Source organism: Macaca thibetana, chromosome 7 (assembly GCF_024542745.1).
Source record: "Macaca thibetana thibetana isolate TM-01 chromosome 7, ASM2454274v1, whole genome shotgun sequence".
Taxonomy (NCBI): Eukaryota; Metazoa; Chordata; class Mammalia; order Primates; family Cercopithecidae; genus Macaca; species Macaca thibetana.
In genome coordinates this window covers 107,599,213-107,618,129 of record NC_065584.1, presented here as the reverse complement: position 1 = coordinate 107,618,129, position 18,917 = coordinate 107,599,213, and the positions used below count along the sequence as shown (strand labels likewise).

At 39.7% G+C, this 18,917-nt stretch overlaps 1 protein-coding gene across 6 annotated transcripts in view; it reads right to left on the bottom strand.

Annotated features, from left to right (window-relative positions):
* The window catches only part of ADAMTSL3 (ADAMTS like 3), a 414,992-nt gene that overhangs the window by 283,643 nt on the left and 112,432 nt on the right, over window positions 1–18,917 (bottom strand). For all 6 annotated transcript variants that reach the window (XM_050796105.1, XM_050796106.1, XM_050796108.1 and 3 more), the window contains exon 4: window positions 5,389–5,516. In XM_050796105.1, coding sequence (XP_050652062.1) covers window positions 5,389–5,516 — 128 coding nt within the window. The remainder of the gene's footprint in view (window positions 1–5,388; window positions 5,517–18,917) is intronic.

Genomic DNA, 18,917 nt, shown 5'->3' with positions numbered 1-18,917 from the left:
GAAACCTCTGCTTTTTTCTGTTTTCCATTTGTTTGGTATATTTTTCTCCATCCCTTCATTTGAGCCTATGTGCGTCACTGCATGTGAGATGGGTCTCTTGAAGACAAGCATACCAATGGGTCTTGGTTCTTTATCCAGCTTGCTACTCTGTGTCTTTTAATTGGGGCATTTAGCCCACTTACATTCAAGGTTAGTATTGATATGTGTGGATTTGATCTTGTCAGTATGATGTTAGCTGGTTATTTTGCAGACTTGTTTATGTAGTTGCTTTATAGTGTCACTGGTCTATGTTCTTCAGTATGTTTTTGTAGTGGCTGGTAATGGTCTTTCCTTTCCATATTTAGTGCTTCCTTCAGGAGCTCTTATAAGGCAGGTCTGATGGTAACAAATTCTCTCAACATTTGCTTGTCTGAAAAGGATCTTATTTATTGTTCACTTATGAAGCTTAATTTGGCTGGATATGAAATTCTGGGTTGGAATTTACTTTAAGAAAGTTGAATACTGGCCCAGAATCTCTTCTCACTTGTAAGGTTTCAGCTGAGAAGTCTGCAGTTAGTCAATGGACTTCCCTTTGTAGGTGACCTGACATTTCTCTCTGTCTTTAACTTTTTTTCTCTTGTGTCAACCTTGGAGGATCTAATGGCTATATCTCTTGGGATGATCTTCTTGGGAAATATTTTACTGGGGTTCTCTGCATTTCCTGAATTTGAATGTTGGCCTTTCTAGCTAGTTGGGTTCATCCATGAAGTTCTCATGGATGATATCCTGAAAAATGTTTTCCAAGTTGGTTCCATTATCCCCCTTTTTTTCAGGAACACCAATAAGTCATAGATTTGGTTTCTTTACATAATTCCATATTTCTCAGAGGTTTTGTTCATTCCTTTCATTCTTTTTTTCTCTATTGTTGTCTGTCTTATTTCAGAAAGCCAGTCTTCAAGCTCTGAGATTCTTTCCTCTGCTTGGTCTATCCTGCTATTAATACTTGCAATTGCATTATGAAATTCTTGTAGGATGTTTTTCAGCTCCCTCAGTTCAGTTACATACTTTTCTATACTGGCTATTTGGTCTGCCAGTTCCAGTATTGTTTTATAATGATTTTTAGCTTCCTTGGACTGGGTTTCAACATACTGCTATAGCTCAAGGATCTTCATTTCTGTCCATATTCTGAACTCTGTGTCACTTCATCCACCTCAACCTGGTTCAGAACCCTTGCTGGAGAGGCAAGGTGGTCATTTGTTAGAAAGAAGGCACTCTGGCTTTTTGAGTTGTCAGGGTTCTTGTGCTGATTCTTTCTCATCTTTGTGGGCTTATCTTCTTTTAATCCTTGAGGTTGCTGACTTTTTCCATAATTTTGTTTCTTTTATCCTTTTTTTTTTTTTTTTTTTTTTTTTATGACCTTGAGGGTTTGATTCTAGTATAAAGGTGGATTCAGCCAACTGGCTTCATTTATTAAAGATTTTAGGGGGCCAACACTCAGCTCCCAATACCTGGACTGGATGTTCTAATTCTGGGGTACTTGTATTGGGCCTCCATTTTGTTCTCTGGCTCCTTGATGTTAGGAATCCACTGCACTGGGGGGCCAAGGTGTTTTTGGACTGCTGGTCATTACACTCTGATGGCTCATGTCAGCCAAAGCATTTCATAGCACGATGACAGCGGGATCCATCCTCATTTGTACATACCAGCAGCAGAGGTAGTGGCAGCTACAGTGGAGTGCTAGCAGGTTCAGGGGGTCCTGCCTCCCTGTAGGCATTCACCACAGTGGTGGAGGCAATGCAGCTAGGGGTAGGTGGGAGGCCCTGTTGGTGACTGTGTGTACAGTCATGCTGGAGGTGGTGTTGGCTTGGGGGCAGGGCACTGGCAGGTGCAGGTCTGAGTGCCTTCTGTGTGCCCCACAAGCAAGAGTGGTTGCTCAGGGTGGGGCAGGATCCACTGTTCTCTGCACAGTATTAGCCCAGGGTGGGATGCTGGCTGACTCTTTGCCCACCAAGGCTCTGTCTGCAGTGGCAGTCAGCAGGGGACTGCCCATTCTGCTCACTCTTATCTAATTGTTCGCCAGGCATAAAAAGCTGTTTTCATTTCCTGCTTCAGGATATTTCATATGCTGCTCCCACTATTTGAACTCTTTTGGTCTCATAACCCTTCCCCCATCACATAACTGATTTCTTCTTAGCAGTAAGGTCTCAGCATAAACATGCCCCAGCACAGAGGGCTTCCCTGACCATTTTATGCATCGCCTTAACACTATATATATATATTTTTTGAGACAGAGTTTCGCTCTTGTTGCCCAGGCTGGAGTACAATGGCATAATCTTGGCTCACTGAAACCTCCGCCTCCTGGGTTCAAGCAATTCTCCTGCCTCAGCCTACCAAGTAGCTGGAATTACAGGCATGCACCACCACACCCAGCGAATTTGGTATTTTTAGTAGAGATGGGTTTTCTCCATGTTGGTCAGGCTGGTCTCAAACTCCCAACCTCAGGTGATCCTCCTGCCTCAGCCTCCCAAAGTGCTGGGATTACAGGTGTGAGCCACCGTGCCTGGCCAGTGACATGATTTTTAATTATATATAATTTGATTATTTACTTGTTTATTGTTTGTCTCTTTAGATGTAAGAACCCTGAAGGCAGGATATGCGTTAGTTTAATTCACTGGAGTTAAACTCCTTACCCACATCAAGGGAATTAAAAGGATCTGGAGCCAGAGACTTACAAGAAGAACTTCTGAAGATTTCATTGAGAAAGGTATGCTATGAGCCTACCTCTCATTCTACTCCATCAAGGAGAAGGGATGAGGGCTTCAGTCTGCTAACCCCAAATCAAGAGGAAGAAATTTTAAGGATACCACTTGAAGAGTTCAATATGTATCGCCAACAGTCGGTTGGTATTTAATTCACACCTGAGAAATTTAAGGGCTGAGAGAACAGCTGCAGCAGCCCATGTAAGCAGAGTAGGTGTTGCAGCACTGGCTCCCTGGACTTGAAGAGTTTGTTTAGCAAACTTTACATGAGGGTTTCCTGTGAACCAGATGTGGGCACGTGCATGAGTGCCAGCATGTGGTTGTCTTAGGAACTTACCAGGATGGCCACAGAGGGGTTAGCACATGTAAATAGGGAGAAGCTGGGGGCATGTCTAGCAGTCCCAGAGCTGAGGAAAGAGCAATATTACCAAGACAAAGTGTTGTGAATAGCACATTTCAAGGGAATTGGAGGCAAGAAATCCCAGGGAATTTGGGAGGGCAAAGGCAAGTTCTCAGAAAATCCATCAAAGTGCTCACAACAGTCAGCTTACGACACTTGCCAAACAGAGAGCACCAATACCTGCTCTCAACAATAAAGTCAACTAAGAACTCTCCTGCCTCCCTTTCCTCTCCTTTTACCCAAGTCTCCCCTTCTGAATACGAGTGGAAAAGATGGAAGAAGTTGAGCAACTGCCCTTCCTTACCTGCAGCCTTTTTCATCAACAGCAGGGCCCAGTTAGGAAACAGAAGACAGAAACTCACAAGCATTCTGGAGATTGGCAAAATTATGTCCAAGCAAAATCAAAGAAATTTTTTAAATGAACTAAATAATAAATATGTGAACATTTTAGTTGTATGACAATAGGATGAAAGTGGTTATTCATGGTCCTTAATATAGTCCTCTAAATTGTTTTTAACAAATGCAAGTATGTACTAGGAAAAACAAAAAGACCAATGCAGATAAATTCCATTCCTTTCCCACTCTAACCCTACCACTAATTGCAAATTATTCAGACTTCTCAGACTTGAAGTTTGGAAAGAGATGCCAAAGTTCTCCCTTCCCCACTCATTTCCAGGCTGGAAACTTCTCCCCCATGTGGCTGGCCAGCAGTGGGAAAGAACTTACCCTTTACATAAGAAGCCCCCTGGCTGGGCATGGTGGCTCACGCCTGTAATCCCATCACTTTGGGAGGTCGAGGCAGATGGATCATTCAGGTCAGGAGTTCAAGACCATCCTGGCCAACACGGTGAAAACCCATCTCTACTAAAAATACAAAAATTAGCCAGGCATGGTGGCAGGTGCCTGTAATCCCAGTTACTTGGGAGGCTGAGGCAGAAGAATTGTGTGAACCTGGGAGGCAGAGGTTTCAGGGAACCCAGATCCCGCCACTGCACTCCAGTCTGGGCAACAGAGTGAGACTCCATCTCAAAAAAAATAAATAAATAAAAGTCCCCTCCCCTTGCCCACAGGGTGTAGCTCTCCTATTGCAGCCTCCTTGGCAGAATAAATATATCCCAATACAACATGATACTCCATCATTCTTCCACACAGCATGACACAGAGTACCAGGGCCTGTATCTCCTCACCAAGGTGGAAATATGGGGAGGCAGACGTAACACTTTGTCTTTGCAAGAAAATCCCTGGACTTAGTTCTACAATACTTTACTGAAGCTTCCATGCTCTGAGTTAGAACTCACCCTAGGGGAATGCTACTATAGTACCTCCAGCAGCCTTCCCATGCCTTCTTGAAGTAGACCAGTGAGTCTTTCTTCTCAAAGGCCACATGTACAGTCCCTCATCTGCCCTGCTCTGCATTGTCTCAAGAAAACTGGAGGACATACTTGGTCACTGTTTAATGTATGGTAAAACAGTGACCTCAATGAAATACAAGCTCGAGCCAAAATATGCTCTCCCTGCATTTCTACTCTATATCTTGAAGCTAATTGGCAAAGGCCAATTTACTCTTTTACCTAACAATATCCCAAATCTGAAGATGACTGACATAATCTTGGAATCTTCTTTTGTACAAGACTACAACGTCAGATTCCATCAATCTGGGTCTCTGTCTTACCTAAGAGCTGATGCAAAATCCTTGACTGGGAATTAAACTGTCCCATAAAGAATTACCTTCCAGTGTCTCAAAAACAATGATAAGCACAGGCTTATTACAAATTTACAGGTTTTTAAAAATAAGCTGATTTTACATTTTTGCAAATGCTATTTAACATAAACATATCTAAAATGTGAAAATAGAACTTGCATCATGTTCTTAATCAATGGGTTGCTCAGAATAGATGAACAAGAACTGGATTAAGTTGCAGCAACCCAAGGGCAGAACTCAGAAGACTTGACCTCTTGCCCCAACTCTTGACAACTTTAAATCAGTGACTTAAGGTGCCAGGATTTCCTTTCCTCAAAGCCCAAAGTGTCTGGTGCTCCTGGGTCCTGTGCGCAACATGGCCACACCCACGCAAACGGGATCATTGCTGCTGAAATATGTGAACCGGAGGTTGACTCATATTTAGACAAAGGAAATGTTATACCATTATCACAGTACATTCCAAAGCCAAATAAAGTTATCTCTCCTCTCCACCCATCCAGAGGCACTGACACATTCCACATGCAGGAGCAAGTGAAGCCACCACTGACCTTCCGGTCAAACATCTCCGCAAAGAATATGATGCTCCTCCCCCGCAGGTCCGGGAGCAGTCACTCCAGTCGCCCCAAGCATCCCAGTTGCCATCTTTGTCTTCATCTGAATGAGTGTTTCTTGAGGTCTAGATGTTAAAAACGAAACAAAAAACACACACACACAATAAATTTAGACGAATGTGGTAGAAATATTCCCCAGTTATTCCAGAGTCATCTTTTTTTTTTTTTTTAATTGAGAGAGAGTTTCAATCTTGGCGCTATCTCGGCTCACTGCAACCTCCCCCTCCTGGGTTCAAGTAATTCTCCTGCTTCAGCCTCCTGAGTAACTGGGATTACAGGCGCCTGCCACCATGCCCAACTAACTTTTGTATTTTTAGCAGAGACAGGGTTTTGCCATGTTGGCCAGGTTGGTCTTGAACTCCTAACCTCAGGTGATCCACCCGCCTCAGCCTCCCAAATCCAGAGTCATCTTCTAAGCTCTTCACAAAGACCAATGCTACCGAAAAATGCTTTGCTTTGGAATGATCGCATTAAAAAAAAAAAAGACAAGTTTATATGAAAATCAGTTGACACATACATGCCTTTCCATCTTAAGAAGGTTTTGTGGAGATGGCTTTTCAGCTCAGTATTATATCTGAAATTTTATCAGTCCTGAATTTAAATAAGTTGGCTAAATATCAATTATATTATTCTGCTTTCTAACTTACATAGCAGGGACCCCACTTGAGCCTAAACCCCGTCTACTAAAAATACAAAAATCAGCCGGGTGTGATGGTATGCATCTGTAATCCCAGCTACTCAGGAGGCTAAAGCAGGAGAATCACGTGAACCCAGGAGGCGGAGGTTGAAGTGAGCCAAGATTGCACCACTGCACTCCAGCCTGGGCAACAGAGCAAGACTCTGTCTCAGGAAAAAAAAAAAAAGAAGAGCTCATGAGTGAATGCTGGCTTGCTTGTGTGTCAGGCAGACGGGCGGTAACTCCCAAGAAACCTTGCATAAGGTTTTGTGGAACCTCCATTCATAGAAAACAAATAAAACAAAGTCATACAAACATACTTGGCCAAGTCATGAAGGTTTCGAATCCAAGAAAATAGCAAAGAGTCAATTATGAGTACAGTTTGGTTTAACTGGTCTCCTAGACTTTCCACCAATGACTTAATTCAGAATACTACAGAGAAGAGGGGGAATTACAAGTAAAAAGTACATAGATAGATGTAGGTATAGACGTGAAAAGAAATGAAGCTTATTATTAAGTTACAAAACTTTATTAAGGGGCCTAAAATATACTTGAATAAATGAAGAAACAACCATAGCCCTGAATGAGTAGACTCAATACTGTAAAATGCTACTTCTCTCCAAGATTATCTATAAGTTTACAGCAAGTCCCATCAAAATCCCCAAAGAAACATTTTTTGAAACATAACAAATGATTCTAAAGTTCATATAGTGGCATAAATATCTTTAAGAGCCAAGCAAGGTTGGGCGTGGTGGCTCATGTCTATAATCCTAGCACTTTGGGAGGCTGAGGTGGGTAGATTTCCTGAGCTCAGGAGTTTGAGACCAGCCTGGGCAACATGGCAAAACCCCATCTCTACTAAAATACAAAAAACTAGCTGGGCGTGGTGTCACATGCCTGTAGTCTCAGGTACTCGGGAGGTTGAGGCACCAGTATTGCTTGAACCCGGGAGGCAGAGGTGACAGCTGAGATTGTGCTACTGCACTCCAGGCTGGGTGACAGAGCGAAACACTGTCTCAAAAAAAAAAACAAAACAAAACAAAAACAAACTAAAAAGTTGTAAAAGAACATAGAAATACTATATGATCCAGCAATCCAACTTCTTGGTATTTATCCAAAAGAATTGAAATCAGGATCTCGCAAACAGATGTTTGCAATAGCCAAGACAATGGAAGCAACCCAAATGTCCATCAACGGATGAATGGATAAACAACATGTGGTATACACACAATGAAATGCTATGGAGCCATTAAAAAGAAGGAAAGTCTATCACATGCCACAATATGGATGAATCTTGAGGACATTAGGCTATGTGAAACAAGCCACTCACAAAAGACAAATACTGCATGGTTCCACTTACATGAGGTATCTAACATAGACTGACTCATTGAAGCACAAAGTAGAATAGTGTTGCCAGCGACTGGGGTGATGAGGAAATGAAGAGTTACTGTTCAATGGGTATTAAGTTTCAACCATGCAAAATTAAAAAGTTCTAGAGATCCACTTTTCAACATTGTACTTATAATTAACAATACTATACCATATGCTTCAAAATTTATTAAAAGGGTAGATCTCACGTTATGAGTTTTTTTAAATGCAATTAAAAGAACTGTAAAAGAAGTAAAATGAGAGGAAAATTGTCTCAATTAAGAGTAAAGAATTGGCACAGCAATAAACAAATGGACATATTAAATTTAAAAAAAGAGTACAGAAACAGACCAAGTATAAGGACATAGTATAGCACCACAAATCAACATGACAAATGTTCTGTGGGCTTTTTGTTTGTTTGCTTTGTTTTTGTTTTTGTTTTTGAGATGGAGTCTTGCTTTGTCGCCCAGGCTGGAGTGCAGTGACGCAATCTCAGCTCACTGCCACCTCCGCCTCCCAGGTTCAAGCAATTCTCCTGGCCCAGATTCCCAAGTAGCTGGGACTACAGGCACATGCCACCACACCCGGCTAATTTTTTGTATTTTTAATAGAGACAGGGATTCACCATATTAGCCAGGACAGTCTTGATCTCCTGACCTCATGATCCACCCGCCTCAGCCTCCCAAAGTCCTGGGATTACAGGCGTGAGCCACCGTGCCCAGCATGTTTTGTGTTTTTAAAAATCATAGATAACTTCTTCATAGAATATACCAAAATAAATTCCAGATCCATTAGAAATTTATGTTAAAATACTGAAACTATAAACTATTAGAAATATTATAGATTAATAGATTAATCTTGGTATATACCTATACCAATAGTTGTACATAGGAAAGACTATCCTATATATAGCAATAAAAGTAGAAATTATAAAGGAAAAGACTGATAGGCTTAATTATATTAAAATAAAAACACATATATCATTTTCTATCTCTTCTCTACAGATAAAGCTATAGGCATAGGCATATATATGCAAAACATACTAGTAAAAGAACGCGTACATAGGCTGGAGGTATATAGGCTGGAAACATAGCAAATTAGCTCTAAGAATGGAGGAAGTAGGACTAGGAACGAATGTTGTTGGGAAAAGACAGGAAATGAACTTCAACTGAACGTTTAATTTTCCCTAGTCGCCCCCAGAATATGATAAATTGTTAAATGCCAGTTTTTTTACTATTTGAACTTACATGGTTTTTGAAATTTCCATTTTAAAAATATTGGGGTGGGGAAAAAGACAATCATTAGATAATCATATTAAATCTATACCATTTTTCATACATGTAAAGTTTGTACATGCATAGGGAGAAGAGTGAGAGGTTAATTAAAATGTTACAGTTGCTACCTCTACATGTGAGGGATTTGGGTGACTTTAGCATATTTTTTTTTATTGCTGTTTCTCTGCATTTTGTAGTCTTTTCTTAATAAAACACATCATACCTTAATTAAAAACAAGGAAGCAAACAAACAAAAACCACATATTCTTGGTGTACAAAAAAGTTCAAGTCAGACAGAATTTAATAGGTAAGTTCTAAGCTGGAGAACAGCAAAGTTTATGAAAGAAACTGACATACTAATAAACTGCAGCATGTGACTGAACTAGATATTGCACAGGTTTCCTTAAGCCCTTAGGCAAGTTACCTCATCTAACCAAAAAAAAAAAAAAAAAAATTAAATTAAAAGAGGGATCTGTGGAAAGGACCTTCAAAAGTGAAATGAAGAAATAATGACTGGAAGCAAAGAGGGGGTTTTCCAATAATTTTCACTCAAGTCTCACTGGTCAGCAGGCTTTATGGCTTCTTGCCAAGCTACCTATTTATAGCACAGTAAGCAGTCCTACTAGAGGCAATATTTCAGTAACAGTCAAGTGAAACGAAAGGATAAATATCTGGTGACTGATCAAATCTGTCATCAGGAATAGGGGCTAATTAAACCCATACTATTTACTGTTCTAATTAGACCACTGTTCAGTTCAATTTTCTATAGTAAATGTCACCAAACATAACCGTGTCCTGTCTATAACATAATAAAAAAATAAAGTTTTAATTCACAAAAAATACAATAAGCAGTTTAATACATTCATCTGGACTTTTAGGTTGGGTAAGTCCAAATCATTTAGGTAAATGTTTAAAATATACACAGCTGAAATTGATTTTTCATTTTGTCACTCGATATACCGAAAGGTTGAATGTGAAAAGTTGAAAAACATCATCGTATATATTTTTAAATGAAAGTTGAGAGTTTTTGCAATACCATTTTAATTTGTTTTTATTCCCACTATCCCATCTGTTCAGTTCATAGTTAGAATCAGGTTTCCTTCCACAACTTCTCTACCTTAACTTACAAAAAAAAAAAAGAATCTTGATTCTAAAATAACTAAAATAGGCATGTTATAGTGGAAGCATTTGGCTTCTCTGATTGGATAGGTAAGATATTTTTCCTTGAAGAAAGTAGAGCACGAATGGCACCTCAAGAGGGGTCCTTGAGTTTTTCTCCTCTCCTCAGCCAGGAAGATGGTTGGATTTTGTTTTGAAACTCCAATGCCGTCTCCAGCAGCCAGCCCTTCTGCCTTTTGATTGTTATTATGTCTCTGGAGAGTAATAGCAATAATATCCCAGATTTCCATCCAGTTATGCTCTCTTCCCTTTGATCCTAGCAGTGTAATGATAACACACACATTCAGAAATAACTCCACTGAAGCAGAATGAAGCACCACTTGGGCCACTGCTGAAGATGTATGTTTGTGTCATCTTCCTTGCAGTGAAACAGAACCTGCTTCCCTGGAGCTTCCATTCCTCTAGAGCAGTGGACAGAGTCTTGATCCTCTTCTACAGAAGAGCCCTTCTCAAGCTTTCTGAAAGTCTCCTAGTTCCTTCTATGTTCCCAGATCCTTTGCAACTGTGTTTTCTCTTGGCACACATCGAAATTTGCACATTTTAAGTCTTAAAATGTAGTGCCCAGAATACAACACTGAATCTAAGAACACAGACTACACATTGCACCTATGATCCAGGTTTCTTTAGATAAAACCTAAGTTTCCTTCTTCTCTCCCTCCCTCCAATCCTTCCTTTTTCAGCCAGCCCATTTGTTGGAATCTGCTCTGGAGACAGCGTCACATAATGGTTAAAAGCTGTTTGACTCTGAGTTTCTTAAACTTTCCAAAACCCATCTGTGAAATGGAGATGATAATCTTTACCCAAACAAGATTTAAATAAAATAACACATATAAAGTATAGGCAGCATCTCCACGAATGCAGTTGGTGAATATCTCAGTAAAGGTAAGCAATTTATTTTCTTCTTCAAACACAATGTCTTTTTCAAAACAATGATGGGAGAGCCAGCTTCTCTCCATTTGTACTTATGCAAGAGTTAACATTCATCACTACTGAATTTCCTCTTGTTTGTTTTGGCCCAGAATACCAGCCTGTTGAGATCTGTTTGAACCCTGATCCTGTCACCCTATCTATGAGCCACTGTGCTCAGCTCTGCAGCTTCCATGTCTTCACCCAAGTCCCTGATAAACGTGCGGGACATAGCTCTCTAATCTTACAGCATTCCATTAATGCATATTTCTGCTTTTTAAACTAGTAAGCCGACCATAATGCCAAGTAAGCAGCCAACTAATCAGACTTGGAATCTGTGAACACAGTTTAATGTTACAATAAAAATATGAACTAATACCAATTACCGTCATCAAATGTCAGGAGGCAGAAAGGTTTGTGGGGAGGGAAGAAATCAGCCACGAGAAGGAACTGGATCCGGCAGGGTGGAACCTGTATTCCTGAGCTGCATGGTGGTGGTAAGCCTCCTGAGAGAAGAGGTATATAGCAGCCCCAAATTGGTTAGCCCCAGTTCTGAAGGTTAATGACAATAAAATACAGCTGACTGATATCAGCTCAATCTTTGGCCTGATTGTAACCCAGGTGAATGTCTGTGTTTGTCAGTTGAGTATAGCTGCTGCTCCCAATTCCCCCTGTTCAAACATCTCTTTAGGTTGTCTCAAGTAATCATTTAAATTCCATGTTGTTATTATTTTATATGGTAAGTTGTTATGTGGACCCAATCCAAGTTTGTGTCCATCAATATCATATCACTCTGTGACCCTGTCTGGGGCCAGAATCTGAGGCAGAGCATGGAAGAAGAAGACCTGAACAACTTTGTCCTACATAATTCAGGCACTGTTAATCATTATTAATGCACAGCATGAGTACTGCCTGCCAGTACTTTTCCTACCTTCTCTCTAACCTTCTCAACAAGTCCTTTAAGATAGATATCACTATCCCCATTTTGCAGGTGAACAACTGTGGCTTTGAGAACCATGTGTGTCCAAGGCTCACCTATAATTTCTTTTATTTATTTTTTGAGACAAAGTCTCACTCTGTCACCCAGGCTGGAGTGCAGTGGCACGATCTTGGCTCACTGCAACCTCCGCCTCCCAGGTTCAAGCGATTCTCCCACCTCAGCCTCTCAAGTGCTAGGATTACAGGCACGTGCCACCACACCTGGACGATTTTTGTATTTTAGTAGAGACAGGGTTTCACCATGTCGGCCAAGCTGGTATTGAACTCCTGACCTCAGGTGATCCACCGACGTAGGCCTCCCAAAGTACTGCGATTACAGGCATGAACCAGTACGCCCAGCCATCATCTATAATTTCTAATGTCATACAATGAACATGTATGATTTTACAATAAAACATCTAATAAAAGTTATTTTCTTCTTAAAGAAGGGGCCCAGGCAGAAGCTTTTTCTGTCTTACCCCAGACAAAGCCTGCTTTTTCCTTATGGACATCTGTGTGTTTTCCCCACTGATGCTCCACTTCCTTTCATGACCAGGAATCCAGTCAAATATAGCAGCCCAGCTATCATCACTCAGTTAGTATTTCGCCTCTTGGATCAAATACATCTGCTGCTGTGATCTGCTTGACCACAACATTCTTTCGATATCTCTATGAAGTCTTTTACTTTTTTCCCCCTCTATATTGCAAGCAGAGCTACACTTCTGCTTTTCAAAAGCATCTCATTTTATCTAGGTTCTTTCATGAGGAATTCACATTCCTGACTGATGTTCATGAACTCACATGCATTTGTTCATTTTCTCACACAAACTATAACAAGAGCTTGCTAAGTTCAAGGCTCTGTGCTCAGTGCCCTGGGAATACAAGTGTGGATCTGGTCCTCAAGTAGCTCACAAGTCAACAAGCATCAGGTGAGAGGGACAAGGGCTGTGGTGAGGCAATGGCAATCCTTGGTTGTCAAGAGCAACAGACACAAAGGGCCCAGAGGGAGGAGACCCTGAAACAGAAGCAATTTGTACCTTGGTTAGGAGAGCTGGGATAGACTTTTCACTGAACATACCAACCCTGCTGGAAGCACAGGCAGCACCTCATGTATCCCTATCACCTTCTTCCGTATGATAGGTTACATGTGAGTCCTTATTTTGTGCTCACCTCTGTTTTCTAATTGTGATAGAATTACAAACACTTTTTACTTTCTTCTTTTATGATCATCTATAATTTCTAATGTTATATGACAAACATATATAGTTTGCACAATAAAACACCCAATAAAAGTTCTTTTTTTAGGGAAAAGGAAAACACTAAAGGGAAAGCTATGAAAACACTTCCAAAGAAGCAATATGCACTTTGTGTTGTTTGGTTCAAACTATCAGGCTTAAAGATCTCTTAGGAAATCATATTTTCCTAAGTAAAGCTCTAGCTGGGGAATATGTTGGATGAAAAATTCCAAAAAAGATATTGTTTATTCATTATATAATAGGGCTGGTAAAAGTCAAAAATATTGTAGGAATAAGTATGTTCACCATCTCATAAAGACTCGAGTACTGCTTGCCTTTCTTAGATCCCCAGGCATAAATCAAATCATAAAATATTTTCGTGACAAGTTCTTAAATCTATGACTTATAATGAATAGTACAGTTCTACTAGTCTTGCTAAAATGTTAGTAATTAAACACAGATTTCACATATAAGGTCACTTATTGGAAATGCTATATTAACAGCTCCATATTAAAAACAACCCAAAATAAAATGAGTTCCACTGGGGTATTACTTCCCAGACATCAAATAAATGTTCATTCCACTGTTACCACAAAGGTTATTTAAGGAGATCTCAAATGACCCAGATTTAGTTAACAGTAAATACATTATTTCAGGTTAATACTACCTTAAGGTCTTTAACAAAAGAAATTTTAAAATATGAATTGGGTAAACGGCATAAAAATGTCACTCAAGCTGTCACACAGACTCAACAATTCAGTCTGACCAGGATATATTAAACACCCATATATCTAAAGTTGTGTGCTAGGTACTATTCAGAAATGCTCCATACCTTGTGTGTTTCACGTCTCCCTTCTCCAGTCCATTCTACCCTCTACTGCTCCAAAATTCATTATCCTGACAGTTGATGGCCTCTAGGATTTGGTTGACACATTCCTAGTCAATGTGCTCCTAATTATTTTACCACCTTTAAAGCCCTTCACTAATTCCTCAGGATATACATTCTGCCTCTTTAGGCTGTTTGTGCCCTATCCTACCCTTTGTCCAGCTTCATCTCTGGTGGCTCCTGCTTATACCACATATGCTGAGCACACAACATTTTTCATTATTTCACAGACACTAACACACTTGCCAATCCTGCTTGGGAAGCATTTTTGAAACACGCTATTTACCAAGGTGGTGGACAGCGTACAGGGAAACCATGAAGCCTGGTGCCAGCCAGATTCTGTGGATCTGATGATTTTCATGATCTGCCTTGGCCCTGCAAGCTAGATGGGGCAAGGGCAGGCAGGGGCTGTGTATACAGGGCTGCCTGAGCAGAGCTAAGGCCTTCAGTTGAGAATCAGAGCCCATAGCAACCCACAAAGAGAGCTGGGGAAATAAACACACTTCTGTCCTCCCTCTCTCCAATCCCCCTGCAGTGCTTGTTATTGGCCAAACTCAACCAAGAGCCAGAGGGCAAGGGAGACCATTGATGCTGTCCATACAAGCCAGCTTCCCAGTGGGTGGAGCGCGGGGCAGGGAAGGGTGGAAAGTGGATCTGGAGGGCAAAAACAAGCTTTCCAGCACAGTAATTTATTGACTCACTGGAATATTTTTAAGCAGAGGAGTGACTTAGGCAGATTGTATTTTGGAAAAATTACTCTGGCAGGAGTATGGGGAAGGATTGAGGGAGTAAAGCCTCACATCAGACAGCACAGCTAGAAGGCCACTGACATGCAAGAGATAAGAGACTAGACTAGATTTACCAGTGTCTGGAGGAGGAGAGCATAGATGCAAAGTTCAAAGGTGCTAGAATCAATAGGTGCTGGCAGCTGACCAGACACAGGAAGAAAGGAGATGCTAGAATGACTCCCAGGTTTCTGTATTAAATGATTTGTGGCAAATGTCAATTTTATCCAGGCTTCCCAAGCATCCTCAAGCCCACCCTTGAGGTAGGATTCTCAGCACCTGTATGTACAGAATATGAGCAGTTTACCTGATAATGGTTAAGATAAAGGGGGCAAGCTGTTGGTCTCTGGGAAGAATCTGGCCTTGCAGGTCCAATTTTTTAAACAATGATTGTATACTCTGCCAAACGAGGCCCTAAAAATAATTATTTGTTAAGGTTTAAATATACGAAGATTTCACATAAAAATGTAGATGTCTGAGGCCTAGAGTGAGACCCTGTCTCAAAAAAAAAAAAAAAAAAAATCTAGATTTCTGACCTCAGGAAAATAAAAGAGCAAAATAAAATAAAATTCGCATCACAGCATGGCAATAATTAAAACTAAGTGTGGCCATCCCGTTTTTAAAGGGCATGTGGCCTCTAATATGCCCAGTCCCCATCCAGCCACTGTGAGGACTGATATTATCTTCCTGGCCTCTGTAGATCAAACTGGGAGCTTGTTGGTGACAAATGACTGTCAGCTTGAAAGTAAATCAAGTCCGGGTGCGGTGGCTCATGCCTGTAATCCCAACACTTCAGGGGGCTGAGGTGGGTGGATCACTTGAGGTCAAGAATTCGAGACCAGCCTAGCCAACATGGTGAAATCCCATCTCTACTAAAAAAAATACAAAAATTAGTCAAGCGTGGTGGTGTGCACCTGTAGTCCCAGTTACTCAGAAGGCTGAGGCACGAGAATCACTTGAACCTGGGAGACAGAGGCTTCAGTGAGCTGAGACAGCATCACTGCACTCCAGCCTGGGTGACAGAGTGAGACTCCATCTCAAAAAAAAAAGTAAATCAAAAGACACGTATATTTATAACTAAGATTCTTCACAGTATTGCTATAGAACATCATTATTTTCCAGAAGTAAGAAACATACATACAACATGTAGCTTAAAAATAAAACAAAGGGCATTTGGTTGTTGCTATGGTCTGAATGTGTCCCTGGAAATTTATATGTTGCAAGTTGATCACCAGCGTGATAGTATTAAGAGGTGACGCCTTTAGGAGGTGATTAAGTAATGAGGGTGGAGCCCTTAGGGCCCTTATAAGGAGCTTGAGAGATTTAGTTCCCTCTCTTCTGCCCTTCCACCACGTGAGGACACAGCATTCATGCTTTCTAGAGGACATGACAACAAGACACCATCTTGGAAGCAGAGAGAACAGTCCTCACCAGACACCAAACCTGCCGGTGCCTTGAACTCAGACTTTCCAGCCTCCAGAACGTGAGAGAATACATTTTTGTTCTTTACAAATTACCCAGTCTCAGGTATTTCATTATAGCAGCACAAATTGACTAGTTGTCTTTACTGCACGCTAAGATCAGAGTGTGTCCTCAGAAGAAGAATATAAGTCATTCCATGATGCCCAGTGTCTAAACTCTACTCCCTTTCTACATGTGGACTTTGCAGTATTTCAGACATAAGATATTAGTGTATTTAAGAATCATATTCTGGCTAGATGTGGTGGCTCATGCCTGTGGTCCCAGCTACTCAGGAGGCTGAGGCAGGAGAATCTATTGAACCCAGGAGGTGGAGGTTGTAGTGAGCCGAGATCACGCCACTGCACTCCAGCCTGGTGACACAGTGAGACTCCGTCTCAAAAAAAAAAAAAAAAAATCATAATTCTGGAAGGTACCTATGGCTAGCACTAACACACAGGAAACCATGAGCCCTGCAGGAGACCATTTAAGGAATCACATGGGCCACATCTCCAGTGACAACTCCCATACAAACCAATATCTTGCGTGACAATATCTAGGTTATTTTTCCCTATTAATGCAATCAGTGTTCATACCTACCAGACAAGTAACTTGTTCTTTTCTTTTCTAAGAATCATAATCAGGTCCTCTCAGATTGCAGCAGGAGACATGCAACATTCAAATACAATGAGAGCTTTGTTTCATATTGACTTTATTTTTGTTAAAAATAAATTCTTAAACATAAAGATACTTTACATGATGGAAGATTTAACAGGATATTATCTATGCTCTTGGGTTAGTTATTATGAAGCATATGTAACACAACATCAGGTAAGATTGAAAAGAGATAACTGTAGGTTGCCAAATTTAAAAGTCTAATGGAGAGGAATGGTGGGCTAGATAATATAGATCAACCATGCCATTGAGGACAACTACAAAAGCAAAAATGTCCTCCAGGAAATCAAAGTAAAATAAAGAGATTGTCAGACAAAAAGAGAATTCATCTTCAGCAGACCAGTCTCAAAGAAAATATAAAACGGTGTTTTTAAGATTAAAGGAAGCTTGGAGATGATGAAAGAAATGAAGATAAAAATAAGAATGGTAAACCTGTGGGTAAATTAAAAGAAGAGCAACTGTATAAAACAGTAATTGTAATGGATTGTGGAGTTTTAAATATCTTTATGGAATTAACATATCTGACAATGACAGCCTATGAGTCAGAAGACAGATCAATGGCCTTAAAGTATCCTAAGGTCCTCGTATCCATCCGTGAAGAACATAAAAGAATCAATTAATATTCGACTTTGATAAGTCAAGGATAGATGTTTTAAGCTCTAGAGTTACCACTAAAAAAAACAGAAAAGAGTGTATGAATTCCAAATTAATGTATATGGGGAAAGATATAATAAGAAAACACATTCAATCCAAAAGAAGGCAAAAATGAAGAGAAAAAGGAATGTAGACAGATGGATAAATTTTAAAAGCTCATGGTAAAATGGAAGATTTAAATGCAAATATATCAATTATATCAATTACATTAAACCCAAATAGAATAAATCAGCAATTAAAAGACAGATTGTCAGGATAAAATTTAAAAATTCAGTTATATTCTGTTTAAAAGAGACATTCCTTACATATAATGACCAGAAAGATTAAAAATAAAAGATTGAAAAAAATATATACCATAAGACTAGACAAAGTAGACTTTAAGACAGAGAGATGCTACATACTGTTGGAAGTTTGATTTCACTAGGATGGAACAAATTCTAAAAGTGGATGTACCTAACAACATAACTGCAAAACATATAAAGCAAAAACTGACAGACTGTAAGAAGAAATAGAAAAATCCATAATGATGGTGGGAGGTTTTAACACAACTAGCATTAATTTATCGAGCAAGTGAAAAAAATCAATAATGATATAGAATATGGAAACAATTAAATTACAAATTGAAACTATGTAACTGTATAGAAAGCTATAACTAACCATCTCAGAATATATATTTTTTGTATTTATGAAATGTTTATAAACATTTATCATGATCTGGGCCATATAGAAAAATCTCAAAAATTCAAAGGATTGAAATAATTCAAGTTTTTTTCTCTGACAACAAAGCAAAAAAGCAAGTTTAAAACTAGAAAATGTCCAAACACATTCCATAGGTTAAGAAATAAATCACAATGAAAATTAGAAAATACTCTTAATGAATGAAGATGAATATATTACATACCAAAACTTGAGTAAAGCAGCTAAAGCTATGCTTGGAAGGGGATCTGTAGTTTTAAATGCACATGTTTGAAAAGAAGAAAGATGAAAAAAATCAATGATCTTAAACTATTTCAAGACATAGAAAAATGACAACACATACAACTCAAAGAAAGTAGAAGAAAGAAAATAATAAGGATGAGAAGAGCAATTATGAAATGGAAAACAAAAATATAAGCAAGAGGATCAACAAATAAAAAAAGACTAATAAAATTAAATTCCTTGGCAAGACTATGAAAGAATAAGACAGAGAAAAGTCCCTAAAAATGAATTTTAAGAATGAAATGTGGAATATCACTGCAGATTCCACAGGCCCTAAAATGATAAGAGGATGAAAAACATCTTTATGTTAATATATTTCAAAATTTAGATGTAGGCCGAGCTCCCTTGCCCTAAGGCAGGACAAACTCTTCTGAGTAATTTACCCTCCAGAGCTGCCACGGGATAGTCAATGGC